This window comes from Lepisosteus oculatus, chromosome 15 (genome assembly GCF_040954835.1).
Source record: "Lepisosteus oculatus isolate fLepOcu1 chromosome 15, fLepOcu1.hap2, whole genome shotgun sequence".
Lineage (NCBI taxonomy): Eukaryota > Metazoa > Chordata > Actinopteri > Semionotiformes > Lepisosteidae > Lepisosteus > Lepisosteus oculatus.
The window spans coordinates 22,915,473-22,937,225 of record NC_090710.1 but is presented as its reverse complement, the minus strand read 5'-3'; the positions used below and the strand labels follow the sequence as shown (position 1 = coordinate 22,937,225).

At 37.6% G+C, this 21,753-nt stretch overlaps 1 protein-coding gene across 1 annotated transcript in view; it reads right to left on the bottom strand.

The window, feature by feature from the left end:
* The window catches only part of atp10a (ATPase phospholipid transporting 10A), a 56,978-nt gene that overhangs the window by 22,705 nt on the left and 12,520 nt on the right, over nt 1-21,753 (bottom strand). The window contains exons 2-8 of the mRNA XM_006639234.3: nt 10,485-10,689; nt 6,907-6,992; nt 3,986-4,092; nt 3,549-3,680; nt 3,016-3,146; nt 2,282-2,534; nt 446-663 (exon numbers count right to left, since the gene is read on the bottom strand). Of these exons, the coding sequence (XP_006639297.2) occupies nt 446-663; nt 2,282-2,534; nt 3,016-3,146; nt 3,549-3,680; nt 3,986-4,092; nt 6,907-6,992; nt 10,485-10,689 (1,132 nt within the window). The remainder of the gene's footprint in view (nt 1-445; nt 664-2,281; nt 2,535-3,015; nt 3,147-3,548; nt 3,681-3,985; nt 4,093-6,906; nt 6,993-10,484; nt 10,690-21,753) is intronic.

The window sequence follows — 21,753 nt, the reverse complement described above, 5'->3', positions numbered from 1 at the left end:
TTTCACACATTCATTCTTATAGAACTATTTTCTGCTGCAAACTGAGTCTTTACTGACCAATATTTTAACACTAAGTAAAGCATAGCTTCATCTGAAGTAAATTCAAATAGCCCCCCCCCCCCTACTGAAATTTATGACGTCACGAATGGTGGAATTATTCTATATTCCGAAAGTACTTCAAAATACATAAGTGTATGTAATACTTTCTTGAATTATATTACATGGCACACTAGGACCAAGGGTATTGTCATTTCCATTCGGAGCCTGTGTGTGAAAATTGCTCATTTTACAACATCAGTTCTGAATAACTGTATGAAAGATGAATGGACAACAAAAGGAAAGCCTCCAGATCCCTAGATTAGAGAAGGGTATAACATATTTTGCATAAAAAGGAGTACACATAGACACCGGTAACCCAACAAAAAACAAGCACACAGATGCTAACCATAGGACTGCTGAAGGCAGTGTGTTTGGAGAGAATGCTGGCTCTCTTGGCTTCTGCCCGGCTGCCTGTCCTCCGGTGAGATTTGGTGCTCTGTGACCTGTGGACAACCTTGGCGCTCTGGTGACTTGTCACGCTGTCCCGTCGGGGAAGGGTCCCAGCTTTGGACGTGCACTCCTCTTCCTCAGAATCTACCTCTTGGTACATAGCTAATCTCCTGGCTGAGGGATAAATGAGCCAAAGATACAAAAGGAGGCATTCTGGGGTTATTCGAGAGAGTAAACAGCAGCCTCCCCCCCAAAAAAAAAAAAACAGTTGAATGTGTTTTATTCAACATGAGCTTTTAAAGTAGCTGCTTACTCAAAAGCGAAAAACAAAATGCCATGCTTGAGATTTGAAGAAAGTCAAAGGGAAAACAACAACCAATACGTTTTAATGAGGTTACACTACTGCAGGAAAAGAACAAAGAAAATGTTCATGTTTGGCTAAAAAAAAAAATTGACAATCACACATTAGTCTGAGGGTTAAAAATAAACCTATAATACCAACAAATTCACAAAGTTATTGGAAAACAGATATGTATTTGCCAGGCATGACACCATGTGCCCAAACAACACTCTCACCACTGAGGTGATCTGTGTGCATCACAGTCAGTGAAGAATGGTTAATTGATCAAAATAACACATTTAATTAAAAACATTTAATCAATATCCAAATCTGGAAACTTTATTTTTCTGAAAATCCAGAGCACATGTTCCTTTTGATGCTCTGTTTAAACTGTATATTCAGAAGAAAAAATAAAAAAGTAGATAAAATAAAATACTTTTTAATTATTCATTAGCCTTTAAGAGTTAGTAACTGACAATGTATTTAAAAAAAATAAATACTATTTATTGTGGAATGCAAGTATCTATTTTCCCATCTACATTGGTAGCATGTGTTAAAAAGCTCATATAAGGCAGGTACTGTAAAAAGTACTAGGGCAGATTTTTCTAAGAAGCCAATAATATTGATAGAAATATGTAGAGCTTCTAGTTTTAAAGCAGATATTTATAGCAAACTCTTAATATGGTCATAGTTTATTCAGGATATTCATGGTTGATTAAACTACAAGCTTCTCTTAAGAAACAGAAAGACTAGCTTTTCTAACAGATGGGAGATCCATGTGTTCCCCTATTTAAAATTCAATACATTATGCCATTCTTGCACAATAAAATTCAAGACTGTTTGAAATGTATGACCTACGAAAATGGCACTAGTACAAGATGACAGACAAAAAACCTCGTCAAACATGGTAGTGCTTAAGATTGGGGGGAAAAAAAAACAAGGGTACAATCTTTAGAAAAGGGCTGAATTCAAGATAGGGCTTGCATAAAATCTTAAGTAGATGGTAAGACATTATGTGCAAATTGCTCCTCAGGGAAAAAAAAAACCACATGAAGCATTAAGAAAAGCAATTTAACTTCCTGTAATAAGTGAAATCAAATTTTTCTTCAGGGAAGTTTGTCAAACATTATGCAAGGAAAGTAAACAAACAAGTAATGAAAACATTTCTCTAAACGCGAGGCAACTGATAAAAATAATACATCTTTTCTCATTGCTAAGGCAACTGCTTGTGATGACCACTGAACACAAGCAAATTCCACAGAAATTGCAAAGGAGCAGGATGGTAGACATATGGCCTCAAAGATTGTGTCTTTCGCTCCTCCCTATTACTATGTGCATTGCCTGTGTCTTTGTAGCACACTGTCCAAGTCCAGTTCTACCGTACCACCTGAATCGTTCTACGTACCACACATAGAAAGTAGAAGAGAGACTTAAACATGATAGGAAGCTCACCATTAGCATCATGAGAATACTCATCTCCCACTACTGTGCATCTCCGGAACACCATCTTGTTCTCTGTAAGAGTGCCAGTTTTGTCTGAGAAGATGTACTGCATTTGCCCTAAGTCCTCAGTGATGTTAAGGGCCCGGCACTGGAGGTGTGAGTCTGTTTCCTCATCATACAAGTCCAAGTCTTGATGAATAAAGTACACTTGGCATATTTTAACAATTTCAATGGACACAAAGAGTGAGATGGGAATCAAGACCTAGAACGACAAAAGCACTACACTTCAGTTCCATCCTTCACCCTTATTCAATGTAGAAGACAACCGCACTAAATGCACTCACAGATTCTGGGCTAGAGAAAATATTGTGCAGACCAAAGACAAATTGTAACCCTAAGAAGTTATCACCATGTGTCATCAGTTTCTTAGCCCACCCACAACTTTGCTATAAACACTGTTTTTGTTACAAGTTTCTTTCATTATTAAATTTTAAACACTGCCAACACGAAATATTGTGCTGTTACTCTAAGAGCACCAAGGAGCTTAGCATGAAAACCAAATGGCCAGAATTATTACATTTATGTCACAACTTCAGATTTCATTCAAATCTATATACTTTGTGTTTGCGTCTGGGAGACCATCTGTATCTGCCTAAATCATGAGATAAATTTTAAACAAAGCAACAAGATGAGAGCACTTCTGTTTTAACACTATGGATCCACACACTGTGTAGTTGCCGTACCTGAAAAACAATGATCATGGTTAAGAATAAATAGATGGCAGACAAAACAGGAGACAGGTCTGTTCCGTCAGGACTCAAGACATCAAAAACTGGCCGCTTATCCCCATACTGAAACACCCACAGGCCGTGACCTAAAAGAAGAAGAATGGAAAAGCTTAAACTCAATTTTAGATTAATCTGTACAGTCTATAATCTAGTCAAACATTATAGAACAAAAAAAGCACAAAAATATACCATCTTCAATTCAACAGTACTCAAAGTTGCAGACCAAAGTCTTTTTATAATTGAGATCATGTTATGCTATAACTTTGTGGCTAAAAATACTGATGATGAAGCAGTAAATCCCAGATCCTAGTCCCGAAGGTGTTTGTGCTAGACTATAATTGCAACTTTTATTTCACTAACATTTCTAGCAGAGGTGAGAGGTCAATTGTCTTCGAAAACAGATTTAAACTAAAATGCATCTGTGTCAAAGGATTTTGGATAATTTTATAATTTAACTATTAACCATATCTTAAGAATTAGAGACTTACCAATGGCAGAAAACAGACACATAACTACCAGTATGATAACACACCAAAATACATCTATATTCATCTGTCTTTCCAGTTTGCTGCGTTTATAGCGTGGTCCATTGTTATTCAACATAGCTTTAGTTTCATGACCTGCAATGTTAAGACATTTGTAAAAATATTATATGGAACACAGTTTTCTTTACAAAATGAGACCATTACCAAAACACAAAACCACACAATTCCAAGCCAATATGAGTAAGTAAAATTAAAAAAAAAACTTCCAGAAGTAAAACACTATCATCTTACTACCAATTCTGATCAGCATTCTGAACAGCATCCAAAAACAAGAAAAATATATTGTAATACATCAAGAACTACAGAACTGCTGTTTTTTTACCTTGCACATCAGTCGATGTGTCAAGTGTATAAAACATACAGTGAAAGAGAATGCTTACCAGCATAAATGACAATTCCTACTGCCTCCTCTGTGTTTCTAATAGTGCATCCTCGAAGTAAGAGGTTATCTTTGTAAAGCCCATGTCTTTGTCCACTCCTATGAATGCTGTAAAACAGTCATTAACATAAAAACATAATAATTCCTTATATAGCACTGTTTTGGACACTCCACTCAAAGCATTTCACAGGACTCCCCTCCGCCACCACCAATGTGTAGCCCCACCTGATGGTTGTGACGGCAGCCATAGTCCTCCAGTATGCTCACCACACAGGAGTTATCGGTGGGAAGGAGAACAGAAGTAATGAAGCCAATTCATAGATGGAGATTATTAGGAGGCCATGACTGGTAAATTAATGCCAGGACACTGGGGTAACACCCCTTCTTTATTTCCAAGATAAGCCCTGGAATTTTTATTGACCACAGAGAGCCAGGACCTTGATTTTGGATATCATCGGCAGGAAGGAACGTTTTACAGTTTAGTGTCCCCATCACTACAATGGAGCATAAGGATCCACACAGACCACAGGGCGAGTGCTCCCTACTGGTCCCACTAACAACCCTTCCAGCAGCAACCTTAGCTTTCCCAGGGGGTCTCCCTGGATTTTCCCCATGTGCTCCAGTTTATGGGGGTTTAAGGAAACCAGGATACTGCTGTAAGAGGTCTTAGTGGACCACTGTGTGGTTCACACTTCCCTCTGGACCAGAATTTCCAAAACAATGCCTCAGTATAGTGACTGGGCGCACTGAGCTTTAGGAGATGCTGCCTTTTGGACTGGTCATTCAATATGTCACAACACTTCTTGAAACAGTAGGGGAGGGAACGCCAGTGTCCTGGCTAAACTGCACTCTGGGTGTACCTATCTAAAGCTCCCCTTTCATTCAAAGACTGAAGTCATTCCTCATGGCTCCCCCAGCCTGCCTTGTAGAGGGCTACTGGTGCTGCAGACCCAGGTGGGTGTGGTGGTTCTCCAGGGGGGTCGAAGTGGGTTTCCTCTTTTATATGTAATGCACTTTGAGATCTTTTGGTATGAAAGGTGTTTTATAAATGTAAGGGGCAGCAAAGTGGTGTAATGGTTAGCACTGCTGTCTCGCACCACTGGGGCCTGTGGTTCAGTTCTGGACCTGGGGTGCTGTCTGTGAGGAGTTTGTATGTTCTCCTCATGTTCGTGCAGGCTCTCACCAGGCACTATGGTGTCCTCCCACAGTCCAAAGGGATACTGGTAGTTTTTCTGTAAAAACTGGCCATGGTGTTAGTGAATGTATGGCTGTGTACAGTATGTCTGTGCCCTTGAAAGACTAACATCCTGCCCAGGGAGCACTCCAACTTACACCTGTTGCTTGTCGGCATAATTTGTTTCTCCTGCGACTGAACTGGGTTAAGCAGTTATAAAACAGATTGATGGATAATGTTAATAGTCTGTTATTTGTTCAGATTTTTTTCATATTATGTATTTGAAAATCAATTGAGATGATACACGTAACCCCCATAATTAAATTGTGAAAACAGTCAGTTATAAGCCTAATACTGCAGGATCAGCAATTTCTATCATATTGCAAACTACATAGTGCCATATATACAGTATATGGAATCTTAAACTGAGACCTTTCTTTTCAAAAGCAAGCTTAATCTATCAAATTAGGTGGCTTCCCTTTTAGTGCCACCATTTAAAAAAACTCACTTTTCACCTCAATAGATTCAAAAGTGCCCATAAGAGCTGATCTTCACAAGCTAAAGATTGTGTATTTTCAGTCTATTTTATAATAATGCTGTTGAATTCTGTCAGATTTGCCTAAGTGACTTGCTTCTAAATAGTGGACAAATAAACAATAAATTAAAAAGACCATTTGAACACTGGATGCTTTGGTTGGAAGGGAACCATATGATCAGAATGTTTAAAAAAACAGAAATGATGAAACCTGATCTTTAGCAAACTCTCATGCACTCGTAAATCAGCTATGGTATTTAGAATTAAGAGGTGCTAGGCAAAAACCTAACTTTTCAAGGCCAGTGAAAAGGAAAACTAAACACCAAGTGCTAAATATACTGAATGGAAGAGCATTAATCTTTGAACAGTCTGCTGTAATCCCATCCCCCCGCCAAGCATTATACCTTTATCTGCTTGTTAGACAGTGTAGTACCAGTAACCGAGACGATTCATTGTGCATCACTTTAAGCTATCCCTTATTTCATCATTTTGACACAAGACTGTTAAACCATGTTTACTAATCTGGGCTGAGCTATTCACTTCAAAGAACCACAGACTGTAAAATTTCAGCTATTAGAGATTCATCCGCATGTGCACATGGTTCACAGCCTGCCTAACCATCACATGAAGCACACTTACAGATACAAAGTGATTTTTAAGGCCTGATTAGCTTTGGTGCCACTGCCCATAATGTAATTAAACATGCCTGTGACAATACATTCTGCACGAACCCAGCTCTGTACTCCTCTGTAACTTGGCAACAGAAGGCTAAAACAAGGTGGCAGACATCTGGGTTCCATCAAACCACAATATAAATGTCATAATCATTTGGCCTGTATCAGCTGATTTTGAGCTCCACCAAGCAGCATTGATATGACTTACTAATAGGATTCCCAGAAGCCATTTTTTGTATTAGGAGTCTAATTATACAAAGCTCCTCTCTCCCAGAACAGGATTAGCAGTATTACAGCAGCAGTAGTTTCCTTACCTTCGGGTGTTACTAAGGAGCTGATTGTGTTGGGTGGGTCAAGCCTGTTGGTACTATCATGCAGTACAAATTATTAATGCTCTTTATATAATACACAGAGGGGATTTCTCTTGCAGTTGATCTATCCTCAATGCACCTGCTCGGGATACAGAACTATCTCTCTGTCCGTTCAGTCACCTCTCTGACGCAATCGATGTCAATAAGAAATAAACATAAAACACTTACATATATCCACGGAACCTGTTCAGGTCGTTGTTAGGTTTCTCACATTCAATGATACTGTTGTACTTCATGGGGTCAAATTCACAATCCTGCAACCAAAATATTAACAATGTTATACGAGAAGTTGCTTGAGTAAAATTCTTTCGTGACAGAGACCCATAGGAAAACTCCTGGACTTGACACCCATTTCTTTTTGCTAAGGGTATACTTAATCTATGCAAATGAACACACGATTGAGTGCTCTAGATCTCGATGAAGAAACAGACTACAAACGGGATACAGTAATTATTCATCTAGTAGGGGGATGCAAATCAAAAAGGACAACAGAATGTTCAAAGGAATTTAGAACAAAGAAACAAAAAAGGAAAACATATTGGATATTGGTTTGGATAGTGAAAACTAAAGAAAGTTAGACCATATTTAAAGTAGAAAATGCAGCACAGAGACCTCAAATTGTGGTTATGACATTATTTGGAAAATAAACTTTGTATAAATCACAAATGGAGAAATGGACATTCTTAGTTTTAAAGAGAGGACATTATAAAGGCCCTTGACAGAACCTAAACTCGTAAAGTAATCCAAATAGATTGCTTTTGTACACAGCAAAATCTTCAAACCGAAAATGTGAACATCAGAGGAAGTGGAAGTGAACTGAAAATAAAAGGCACATCTTTACACAGAGAGCTCTGGATTGCTAACTCTCCAATACCTGCATGAAATCCTCAAAGCAAAAAAATAAGTTCTGCAACAAGCTGCCCTATCACGTTACATTCCCTGGGATCCTGAGAATATGCAGCTTACTGATCCAAGGATAACACCCTTGGATCAATAAGCTTCTAGCTACCAAATGCACAAATATGGACTGAAATGTTACAAATGAGAGGAAGCCATGCATGAGCTGTTAAGATGGGTTGAAACCAATAAAATGGCACATTTTATTTTATTAAGCACTTGGTAGAATTTATGATTTGCAGGTGCACTGAAATTTTTATTTGAGGTCTGTAGCTGCCTTGCCTAATAATTCAACCCAAGTGACTGGCTGTGAGGTGCTCCCCATACAAACTGACATTTGCGTGGTAGTTTATGCTTGGACTCTAAAACCGATCTAATCAGTGAAATGATTTTTCAAGATATACTATACTTATGCTTCCTTTATGTTTTTAACTTTTAAATGTACAATAGACATATATATATATAAATGTATAAAGAGTCATTATATTTGAACAATGTACTGTGAAGCATTTAATCTGGTTTATGAAAGAGACCATAAAAGAACACTTTTTCTTGGACAACAAAAGTAAATATTGAGCAGTTACATGAAGCTGTGTGCCATGTTTTTCCAGTAATGCAGCTACAGTATACGTAGTGGTCAACAGAGCTGATGCATTACAATACCAGTACTTCTGGTACTTAGTGATACATAACATATTCCCCATGTATATGAAAAGCCACTATTGTTGCAACTTGTTATAATTTTATGTTAAAGCTGTTTTAAGAAGACAAAAGTCCCAAAAGCACACTTCACTTTTTATTTTTTTCATTTAATAAATCTAATTTTATGGACGAACAATACACCTCAAGTGCTTTTCCAAGCCCAATCTGTTATATGTGATTTTAAGAGTAGATGAAGACTTCAGCCCTGCCCTGTGGAACTGGCATGAAGTCTAGAGTGACTCAGAAAAGGCTACAGAAACTGCATAGCTTAGAGATGCAGAGAAATGGGAGATATAAGTTGAACTAATGAACTCTACAACTTATAATGAGGAGGTATGTGACAGTCAGCTCCAGGCAGATGTAACTTCACACCTTTCATTATGAAATTTTTTCATTTATCATGTTTTGTTTACACTTCTCAACTTTAGAAGAAAATATTTAAAGACCTAATTTGGGCTGAACATGGTTACTTACAGAACAATTAGAGTTAAGCTAAATGAGCACAGTCCCTGGTCTAGTACGTGTTTGGTTTTTTATGCACACACATTTCTGTGCTCTTCACAAGCTTAAAAGAAGAGGTGGTTCAGGAAAGTGAAAGATCAAATTCACCCAAGTTCAAAGGGTCCCTTAAAGCCTTCTTCCTCTTCTATCTTATATAGTACATAACACCCTACAGAGCACACAGCCTCACTAATAAACCCCACTGTAGCAGGCTTGTTCTAAATTTCAGACCGTGCCAGCCTGAAGTAACACTTGGGTGATCTGTCTTGGAGCTACCCAGTATCTTGCACTAAGTAAAGCTGAGTTAGCTGAGCAAATAACAAAGAAAATAAATAGCATCATAAACTTATGCCTGAACTCAACAGGAAGCTTAGACATTTACATTATATTCCCCCATAAGAACATAAGCAGGAGAAGGTCATTTGGTACAACTAGTGTGATTGGTTGACAGTGACCAAGGATCTCTCTCGTACAGTATAACTCTTGACAGACGCCAGGGTATCAGCTTCAACATGGCTCTTGCTTGCTCCCGATCCCCACAACCCTTTGTGTGAAAAATGCCTCCAGTTCTCAGTTTCAAATACACTTTCCTGCAGTACGGTACTACAAGGTAAAGCTGATGTCCTAAGGCACTGAACCACAGGATGAGAAGACATTTAAAGAAGCATTTTAATTATTTCGAATGGTAATTATGCATCATTAACTGCAAATCATTATGAATATAACCATCGAAGAGGTCTCCTTGAGGAAAGAGTGTACCACAAAACCAGAAGTGAATTTCTGGTAAAATTAGGTCTCCAATTGCTAATTAACACGAGTCATTTTTAAGAATGAGTGAATACTTTTTAAGTGGGCTCCCAAACCTTTCCAATTTTTTTTCTTTTCCAGAAAATGACTATATAGAGCTCAGGAAACACTGCTTCCTAATACATCAGGAATCCTTCATTTACAATACATTATGATCACACTTAAATAATGTGAAGTGACAAACTTTCTTATAGTAATTTTTTCCCTTGTAAACTTTAAGAAAAATAGAGATACATGTTTTGGAACGTCACTGATGATTGAAACTGAATTTTGTCCAGGAAAAGGAAGTAAGAAAGAATGGCACAAAAGTGAGACTACATCTGGAAAGCAAAACCATGCTGAAATGTTGTTCATAAACTGATCATTTTTTCCAGCAACACTTTTTTTTAACTGAGGTTTGGCTCAATCAGCAATGGATGAGAAAATCAACTATAGTACAGCCTACATACAACAGATAGCACTTAGCCAAGACCATAACGAATCTGAAATCAACAACTTGTTTTCAGATTCATAATGAAGGAGATGTTTCATAGAGCCATAACACACTTAATAACCACAACTAACTCTGTTCTGTAACTAGACCTGATTACACTATACACTTAAAACTATCAGATTATTGCTAGAAATGCATAAAAAAGCAAAACAAACATTTGTAAACCATGAAATACAACTGAATGTAGTTATAGGGGTGTTTGTCTGAAAATCTAATGTATGTCATACCGGGACTTAATATATTTGGGGAATAATGCTGTTTCTATAATGGTACAATTATGGTGAAAGTCACAGGGTGGTGAGGAAGGTAGGTGCTACAGAGTACAAGCTAGTAAACCACATCTTACCAGGTCTATGAAACTCCTGACCACCTGCCTCTGTTTGAGGTTGGTCTCTCCATCCAGAGTGGCTGTCTCAATGTGACACAGCCGGTCTGGGTCGCTGGAGGACAACAGTAGGACGTCTGCAGGAATGATCTCATTGCACCGTAGACGGATGAAATCTCCAACTTGGATTTCTTTCCAGTACTTCTCCACATATTTTCTTTCGTTTCTATGGAGAAAGAAGCAAACGTTTTTTTTTATTATCATGACCTGTTTTTAATAATGAATGTTGTGCATCAGTAAATATGTTTTTGCCACAGATACATTACAAACAGCAGTGTGCCAAAGAACTTGAAATCATGCCCTGCGTACAACCAGCCCCAAGAACCTCCAGATGTACTCAAAACAAGAACAGAGAGGGGTGTGACCTCCAGGGAAGAGCTGAGGAAAGGGCATCCTGACATTATAAGTGTCTGTGTTGCACAGACGGACCTTTTATTTGCTAAGATACTTGCGTTTACAACACTGATTATCAAGCATTTGGAAAAAAACAATACTATATTATATAATATTATATATATATGTTCAGGTGGGTAGCTGCGTCAGCATGCGTAGGCTGCAAATGAACAAGTAATAGGTTTATTCCATGCTGAAAAAAAGAAGAAAGAGAACACAACGTTTCGGCCGTGGAGCCTTCTTCAGGTGAGGCTTGACACCTGAAGAAGGCTCCACGGCCGAAACGTTGTGTTCTCTTTCTTCTTTTTTTCAGCATGGAATAAACCTATTACTTGTTCCAATATTATATAAATATATGTTTAAAGAAAAAAATGCATGAACATTCACAACTATTTGGGGTGTGGGGGGTGTGGGAGAGGATTATTACACTTTTTAACTCTTAAAGGCCTGCTGGGACTGGAATGACTTCATTCGTCCTATAACAGTACAGGAACACGTTCACTGAAGCACTTCTTACTATTTTTCACCTTCGTGTACAGCTTTACCTTCCTGCTGATTGTGCCATGAAGCTGAAACCTCCCTGGCTTTTGCATTCATACGTTTCAGACCACTAACAGACTTTGTTCTGCATCCTGTATAATTCACGGAACACTTGCTCTTTTAAAACATACAGTACATCTGAAGAGGTATACAGAAATACACACGCTGCATGTTAATGTCAACCCTCCCTCAGGTCAAAACAAACCAGGTTAGGAAAACAGTACACTATACCTCATGTAAAAATAATTTCAATTATAACTTAAATATTAAAAAGTTTCCATATTGCTGTGATTACCATGGCTGGGCAAGGTCTCCAGATCAATTAGGTGATCTACTAACTAGCTAATATGCTGAATATAGACTCCTCTTGTTCATAACCTTCTGTACTGTATGTTCCTATGTCATAGCCTGGGACTACTGCAACACAAAATCTTTTATTACCAAAGAACAGACTGAGAATCAATTAAAAGGAAGTGCTTCGGACATGCTACACTACGATATATCCCAATGCCCCGTTTCGTATTCTAACTGCTTACTAAAAAGAAAAATAAACTGATAAAGTTAAGATACTGATGAAATTAAGTAATCTGTCCAACTGTTTAAATCAAAACAAGTCAACCTGTGTGAATGCTTAAAAAATAACACCACCTAGTATAACATCACCTACAGTGTTAAGTTATTTCTTATTAAGGTACAATTTTGTTCAGCACCATGTCACATTAAGCAGAAACTGAAAGGCTAACAAGCAGGATTTCCCCATGTATAACTGCATCAAAAGAAACTCCACAACATCTTCAGTCACATGCTTATCATGCCCATATGGGAATGTATTTTCCCAGGGAAGTAATTCCCTATCTTGGAATGAATTTAAAGGTTCAGTCAAATCTACTTGAGCAGCATCTGCAAACATCAGCATAAGGGGGTCCTAAACGGGCACTATCCATACCAAATAACAGTAGGTTTAAGACCATTATCTTTTACAACATTGTGTTACAGCACAATTCTAGCCCCCTCTCCAATTTTCAAAATATTTATTTGTAACACTTTCTTTAGACTCTACAATTTCCCCCAAACCAAAAAATAGGTTCCTTAAATCTAAGCAATCTGAATGCTGCAACACTGTAACAATACAAACAAAAGAGGTAGTGTTGAAAACATGTATAACATGTACTGAGTGGATAAAGATCTGTCCGTTCCACTTCACTGCAATTCCAGAGATTAATGTCTGTACATTGCTGTCACAATGGCCTTCTCTTTGCTAAATTAACTTTATGACCATTAATACGTCTGATGTTACCGAGGTAGACAGTAGCACTCCCCCCAAAATGCGTCTAGCAAATCTCTATGAAATGTGTTACTGTATCTAAACACTGTACAGTGTACTCAGGAACCTTGCTAGAAGACGATCAAAACCATTTAAGAGATGAATGTTGCATCATCTGTTGGCTCAATGTGCATGGTTAAAGAATGTTAAATACATTTTATTCATTTATCTTTTTCTAACTGGTTTATCCAATTCTGGGAGCAAGAGCCAATCCCAGCAACAAATGTGCATAAAGTGTGATCCACCCAGTCTATCGTAGGGCACACACGCATTAACAAGAGGGCCAGTTTTCCCAGTTATCCCACTAGTATGTCTGTCTTTACCTTGCGGAAAGAACCCAGAGCACCCAAAGGAAACCCACATGAATGAAGGGAGAACATACAAACTCCACGCCGATAACACCTCAGGGCCAGAACTGAACTCTGGGCCCCAGCACTGCGACACAGCAACGCTAACCACTGTGCCACTACGCTGCCTACATCCGTACGGAGTGACATATGTCATTAAAAATATTTAATTCAGTTATAAATGAACGTGTGGAACAGAACCTCTACGGATTCTTTTTGCTCCTGCTGCTGCCTACTAGGATTTACTTCATAAAATATTTCATATCCTTCTCTACTCTCTGAAGAAAATTCTATTACAAAATGGTAGGAATGCCATAATTTGTGCAATAGAATGCAGTTTTGCGCCGTTGAAAGACGGGAGGGCATTTCAGGTGATACCAGTCTACGCAAGAAAAAATGCAAATTATCAACAGAATAAATCGGTGAAGTAACTTGCACGATGAACAGAAGATGGGCTTAGATTCTCAGCCTGTCAAAAAAAAAACTGAATTAGATTACACAAAATATGACAGTATGATACTTCCAGTGCATTTCTTTTCTGCAAACACGATGACTGCAGGACACCATATAAAAAAAAAAGATGCACAGCCACTACATGTGGTTGATTTTTCTAAAAACAGCATTTAACAATTTGCAGGAAAAATTAGTCTACCACAAGGCTATAATGAGTCATACCATCCGCATTATTAACAAGTTGAGTTGTTTTTTTTAAGTAAATCATTACATTTTCTTTTGATATCTCCCCAGGCCAGAATGGTTGAATTCTCATTTTGGCTTACTGAAAACTCCTTTCTTAACATCAGCACAGGGAGGAAGAACACGTGCTTGTTTTTCTAGGACATACAATTGAGATACTGTAAAATAATTTTCTGACACTCCTGAACCCCACCATAACAGTTGGTATCAAATGAAAGAGCCATATAGCTAAGTGACAAGGTCTTAACAAACAAGGCTTCTAACACACAAGGAGTATTGTTGCTGAGTGGCCAACTGGAGGCTCTTATGGTCAACTCAAGCTCATCTCCTATAACCATGACAATACTCAGCCAATGGCGCACAGCAGTCAGGGGACACTCAGTCACAGCTGGCTAATATCCCAGTCCAGACATGGATCTGTGATAAGATTCTAAGGCTTAGCCTTCAGTCGAAATGATTCCCTTCACTGGTTCATTTACTGGGGAGGCCTCCATTAATAAGGTTTCTAATACTTGATTCCACTGCAGTAAAAGGAGCTTTTTTTTTTAAATAACAAGCAGTGTTGTGTGAGATTAATGCAAATCCTCCCCATCCCCCAATATATCTTAACTTTTGGGAATTCACAAAAAAAACAAAAGTTGTGCTTACAGTAAGGGCAAGCTTCAATAAAGACCATCAGTGTTATTTATATGGAAAAAACCAACAACCTGGGCACATGAAACCAGGCCAAGTTATTTCAAAGAAGCCTTCTGTTGTTTATCATGCCTGGACTTCATTCTTGGTGATTAAATCCTTAAAGGAAACCACTGCTATTCACAGCTAATTTGTGCTGAAAGTCAGTACTTTTTGGGTGACTAAACCCCAATCACTATTTACTCTACGCCAAAGATTTAGACAAAAATTCTACAGTTTGTTGTAGCATTCACTCAACTAGCAGATGCACCAATCGAAGAGCAACAGGCCGAGAAGCCTTAGTCAGAAAATCTTGAAATTGTACAGGTAGCACACTAAAACCAATCAATGTAGGTGGGGAACTTTAATGCAATTCTGCTTTACCTTTTCCACTAAAGCAAAACCAAAAATAGTAAAGCATGGATATTTAATTATCTGCTCTAATTTCAGAAAGAAGAGAGTACAGGATTTAAAATTATAAAGCCGATATGAACCTACAATTATATCAGTAGAGTCTATGGAATGTACAGTATACAGGAAAAAAAACAGAGCATCTACCACACCATAAGAAATTAGTTTGTGGTTTCTGTGGTTATTCATTAACCATGTATTTAGAGATATTCAGACACTGGGTTGTTTGTAAAATATTTCCTTAGATTTAACTCATTGAACTAGCATTAGTCTTTTATGCAAGAAGAAGCCAGAGAAAGCTTTCTTTTTATTCAAGCAAGACAAACATGAGTACAGGCTCAGTGTGAGTGAGTGGCAGATTCCAGGGTATCTTATGAACTGACAAGCTGTCCACTGTGAAACAAGAACACTTTAAAAAACAGCACTTTTCTATTTATAACTTCCATAGCCGAAGGCTGAAATGCTTTGTTGCAGTATTCAAAAAAGTGAAAAAGTCAACTCAAAAGTAAAAAAAACTTTAAAAAGGCAAAAGGTGACTAGAAGTAAAGTCATTCAATCAAAAAATGTCAGTTTTTGGCCTCCGCTTTTTATTTAAAAAAATCCATAAATGTTTGCACATGATTTGTGGACCTGAATGATCAACCACTCAGGAAACGGGAGAGCTCAAAGTTGAGCCATATTGGATCTAACACCCTTCTATAAAGTTGGTTTAAACTCTTGTTTACATCTTCTGAAATATTTCTGTTGTTCCCAACAGTTTATTTTTTCATTAAAATCAAAAGGTATGAAGACAACAGGAAACTGCTTTCGTATGGAATCACCCAAAATTAAACTCATGTTGCTTTTTTTAAGTTCTAAAGAATCTTAATCAAATAACTATAAGCTATTAATAAAACTGCAAACGTTTATTTTTTAATGTAGCAAAGGGTCATGTTATTTCAGCAAACCAAACAATGTGCAGACATTTTTAAAGAGTAATCATGTATACGGCTTACTTGCCAGTCGCCTTTTGAGGAATTTGCTATATATTTTTTACGCTTTTTCTACACAGCTTCCCAACATCTCATTCAGATATTACGACTAGAAATTTCTGTTTTGTTAAATTTCCTGGGAGATGAAAATGTCATATTTAAATGTATGTTCTGGAGGCAACAGTCTCAAAGCAAAACTTTGAACATTAAACGAAATGTCAATTGCAACTAGAAATAATATTTTCCTTATTGTAAATTATTTAGATTTGCACAAATACAGTCCTTAAAGCCTTGAGGTAGTTGGTTTTCCAGGAAGTCTGAAAATAAAAAAAAACAAACCTGCTTTTGACACACATTTAGGAGTCAAATGTCCCGCGTGCTGAGGCCTTGAGATATAATGTACAGTGGAATCTCTTACTGGCAAAATGTATATTATTACACCCCTAAAACAAATTAACAGATCTTTAGTTTATTAATTTGACTTGATTAATACTGTTCCAGAAAAATGAACACTGTGTTAGGTTTACAAGGTAATGCAGGAAGACCAAGCAGTTAAAAACATCTTTAGATGTTACTCCAGACAAGAAGGACTTGAACACACCTGATGACAGATTGTTAATAACAGGCGTACAAAGAAAACAGTGAATCCAAACGATCACTGCAGTCTGTGAGCATGTTGTAATCTGTTCCTACAGGTGCTAACATAGACCAATTCCCCACTGCCTTTATGGTCTTCAGAGTAGTTCTGCTCTACACAATGTCTGAAATTTGCTACACTGCATTAGAAAAGAAACGTTGTTCCTGTGGAAATGAGGGAAACTTAAAAATCTATGCTTAGTTCGTTGGACAGACCAGTGCTGAGGAATTAAATAGAACACTGTCAGAGTACCTCTCTGCCGATACTTACTGTTCACTCACAAATCTGCCATAAACCGCCACGGCAAGTGATACAGTGCAGTTGAAAACTCTATGCAGATATCCATCTTCGTCAATCCACAAGTCAAGCACAAGGAGAGAGCAGAACAAAGTGACAGCCTGAAATAGACCTGACAGATAGAAAGTTCTGAAATAGATTGATGTGCTACTAGAGAAGACGGAAAACGATAAAGGCTCTTGTTAACAAACCAGCATGTCACAATATAGGTTTTATTCTAATCAATCCGCAAGAATTACAGTAAAATAAAGTTCTAGAAGGAGTTAAAAAGTCACTCCATGTATATCATCCTTCTTTTGCCTCCTAAATCTCCTTTATAAAATAACAGTGTCATCCAAAGTTTAAAAAGTTATTAGAAAAAAGCAGAGGCATTGATCAAACTATAACTGTTTCTGAATTATACCACATACATTATTGAAACGTTACAACTTTCCATTGAATAAACACTGCTTCGTTCCCCCCTCACTATGATATAGGTACTGCATGTTTCGGATGTTGCTTGAGCTGGCTATATTAAAACAGTCAAAAGTTTTAAGTACAGGACTTTTTTCAGAAATAAAGATGTGCAGTGTTAACAGGATCTTGTGTGTTTATATTAAAAATGTTTAATGTTTTATATAACATGCTGGTGTGAAAAACAAGACTGCATTAATATATTGGGTGTTCTCTGGAAGCGATCCAGAGAAGACCAACCAGACGCATTCCAGAGCTTAAAGGAATTTCCAGCATCGACAGGCTAAAAGAGCTGAACACTACAAGGGGATCTTATCCAAGTATTCAAAATCCTCAAGCGTATTGATAAGTCAATCCAGTCCAGATTTAACCCAATATCAACAGTGAAACCAGAATAAGTAGAAAGTATGGAGAAGTACATTTAAATCTGAGAAAAATAGGCTTTTTTTACACAAATGTCTGTGGGAGAATGGAACAAGTTACCCAGCCATGTTTCGGAAGATGGAAACCTGGTTGCTTTTATTTATTTTTAGTACAGATTTACTTTCATTCACATACTGTCATTTTAATAATGGTGCCTAAGCCTTGGTCCAAATAAGGTAAGATATGCAATGGCACAGAAAAACAAACAGACGTAGATAAATACACAGTGTCGTTTGTTTAAGCACTCAAAAGTTAATAGATGCGGAGGCAGCAGTTCTTGCCTCTGTGGCACAGATGTCTAGATAATATATGTAGGATTTGATCTTATTTGCCATGTTTGTCATTCTAAATTTACTCTGCAGAAAAAACAGACATCTGTTGTCTGTGACATTTCAGTAATAACTGAAAGACAGGGATGGCCTTGTCAAAAATAGCTATTGTTGCCTTGTGTTGAAACTTTTTATATAGGTTCTAATGCATATTCAATGAGCACTTCTAAATGCCTATTCATGGCCACACTAGAGGGCCACAGCTCAGGGGTCTTGAGTCATGACTATAAAACCTTCCGGATCACACTTGACTTCAGAGCACCATGGGGAATACAATCTCTCTGACTCCTCTTGGGTGTTCTCTGGAAAATGGCCTTTTTTAACCAGTCAAAACTCATTAACCCTTTGCTTTGACTTCTTGCATCTTCCACATAGAGCACTGCAAGGACCACATCCACAATACAATGTTTTTAAAAAATGTAAAGGGGATTGTGGTGCACCAAAACACACATGAAAATTGTATTTTGTATATTTAGGGGGGAATTATGAGTCACTTATCAGGAGGCTTTTACTGATAAAATAATTGTGACACATCAAGTATTAAGCGTATTCAATGAGGTGCAAATACCTACTCTTTACTTTTTGTACTTTTTGTGTAGGTGTTTAAAGTAGTGCAGCACAATCTTTCACATTTTAAAATAAAAAATCATCTAACCTGACTTTTGGCCTCAATTAAACCAAATATGACCATAGAACCTCCCTGAAATTTGTAGAAAACATTTCAAAATAAGAACAGAAGCTGCAGTGACAGAAAGCTGAACTTGTTATACTGTAATAATGTAATACTTTATGTTATATCAAAAATGCACTTAACCAAAAACAGAGTATCTCCCAGACACACAAATATATAAACGCAACCATTTATGAACAGGCCAAGTTTTACCACCTGTAATGTCAGCTACTGTACATAAGCAATGTGCTCTTGCCTTGAAACGTTCATAAAAAAACATAGCCATTTGTAGTTAATATGCAGTTAGACAAATCTGAAACTGAGCGTTTAAGTGACCTAAGCAAAAGTATACGTGGGTGTAACTGGCATATTGATCAGAGGTACTCATTAAGATCCCAGTACCCAGATTCTAATCAGGACTTCCAGTCCACACCCCCACTACTTGTCCTATCTGTGGTCTATCTACCTTCAGACAGTATTGGCAAGAAATCACTCATATCAAGGTGTCACTTAAGCAGAAATGAAATTTCTTCTGTCCATTTATAGAAACTGATTAGGGCGTTTGTCATAAGCTCTCCCTTTCATGTATTTTTTGGCGATAATCTTTTGCGTTCTAGTTAATATGGTCTCTGGGAGAGAGGAAAATGACTCATCAGACCACTGGAAAAACTGTTTTCAATAGAACATTCTGTTTAGGTCGTTATTCAGTGTAGTATCCACCCCTTACCAAAGTGGTTTGTAGCATTCGAGACTTTAATGATTGTCTGGAATTCAGTGTGACCAAAGAGAGAATCTCTCTGGGAATTTTACAATGTGCCACCTCCAGCTATAACAGCACACAGCGACACACCCCAGAGTGATTTTCCATGATTGGTTGCCTCACCGGTCTGGTGAAAAGCTTCCCAAAACATATGTTGCTTCTCCAGGATTTTCATCTTTGTAAAAAACTAAAAGCAGAAAAAAATAAACAGCATTTGCTGTAGAACAGCCTATTGCAATCCTTTCAAAATGTCAAGTACATTAGGATTGACTAATGCCCTTTTACTTTCAGCACCAGTCTTTTGCTTAACTCCTGCCAAATTAAATAACATCAAGCACTGCAGGAGCTTGAAATAATTTTTTAATTAGATTTTTGAACAATGTTAGTCAAAGCTCCATCTCAAAAATAAACAAAGAAAGGAACTCTAAAGTCTCATTTTGTTCTTTTAACACTACCACAGGTGCTTCTTGTCTTTGAATGTCTCTGAACACAGGCCTCCTTCACTGTTCTGAGTGTTCTCTTGCCACACAATATCACACGGAACCTACCTAAAATCAGGCAGCATGCTTGCATGGAACAAAAAGATCACAGAGAACCTTTCAAAGAGCCCAGAGAAGGAGGCTTGTGTTTCTTTCGGTACTGTATATGAGAAACACAACTTAGGTTAAGTTGTCACTCGTAAGACTGGGCTGGACTTGCATTTGTCTCTGGGAATTATGAAGATCACCCAAAATGAAAACCAGTGAGACAGATTACATTTTAATAGTAGGACTGCCCTAAGAAATGGTCTTACCTTTGAAGTGTGAAAGCACAAAAGATACCTTCCCTCAATTTGACACACTTCTGTAGCCATTCATCATGCTAATACAAATTCTCACCAGGCGTAGATATCTACCCCTTCATTTGCTCAAAAATGACTTTGAAATTATACACTTAGTGTGTTAGAGCAAGTTCGAGGTAGCAATTTATCCTTCTCACAATAACAGGTTTGCTTTCTTCATTTCTATGTGTTCTCTGCAATTAAATTCTGCATCCCGTATTTAGATGAATTTTAAAGGAAATGAAATGGTGCATTAAAATCAATGTTTTAGAAGATTTGATATTGTCATGCTTTTTCTATGCTTATTAGTCACACACAGTCCTGATCTTTAAAAGGAAACGACAATGCATGAATTCTAATAGCAGGGCACCGTTCATAAAGACCTTATCCTTACCTCTACGTACATACATTTAAAAACAGGGCATGATTAGAGGATTAAAGCATGTTTTCCTGACACAAAAAATAATCTGGAAACAAAATTTACTTTACACTCTCATTTGAAATTCATCATATGATTTCCTTCTAGCTTACAGAGCTATTTTTTCCCCACAAGATTTCTTTTCATAGCTTAAGAAATTCCAAAACTCTGATCCACTATTTTAATTAAAATAAGTTTCATGTTTAAATATATTTGACGTGTTGCATTACTATCTCAAAGCCAGTAGCCATATCACCCTGCAGCTCTCAACTGGTTACCCACTGAAGCTCAGCAGGGTTGAGCCTGGTCAGTACCTGGATGAGAGACCTGGGAAAAGCTAAGGAAGTTGCTGCAGGAAGAGGTGTTAGGAGGGCCAGCAGGGGGCGCCCACCCTGTGGTCTGTGTGGGTCCTAATGCCCCGGTATAGTGGTGGGGACACTATACTGTAGTGGGTGCTGTCTTTTAGATGAAACGATAAACCGGAGTCCTGACTCTCAGTGGTCATTAAAGATCCCCAGGCAAGAGTAGGGAGTTTTCCTACCTTTACCGTGGCCTCCAAATTGTCCCCATGTACGATTAGCTTGACTTGCCCTGCGATGTACTGGTGTCCTGTCCAGGGTGTATTCTGCCTTGCGCTCAAATCACATGACATTACGATCTCAGAGCTTTGATGAATAATATGGAGAAGAACTACCTTCCTCTATCACAGATTAAATGATATTTAACAGATATAAAACAAAATCAATTTTCTGTGCTCATATAAAACAAACTTGAATAGTTTTCTAGACAATTAAAAAAATGATATAACAAGGACCAGAAGCTTAGTTTATATTCAAATCTAAATAAACTTTGGAATAAGACTCTCAACTCAATAAATAACTGTTACAGCAGCATAAACGTATTTAAGTAAATTAGACATTACCAACCAACACACTCAATCCTAACAAAGACAGCTCAAGAATTCTACAATGAATAATGCCTCTCTGGACCGATTACATTCCACTTGTGCTCTTTAATTTATAAACTCAAACACATTTAACAACATTTAGAAACGCTTCACTAAACTGTG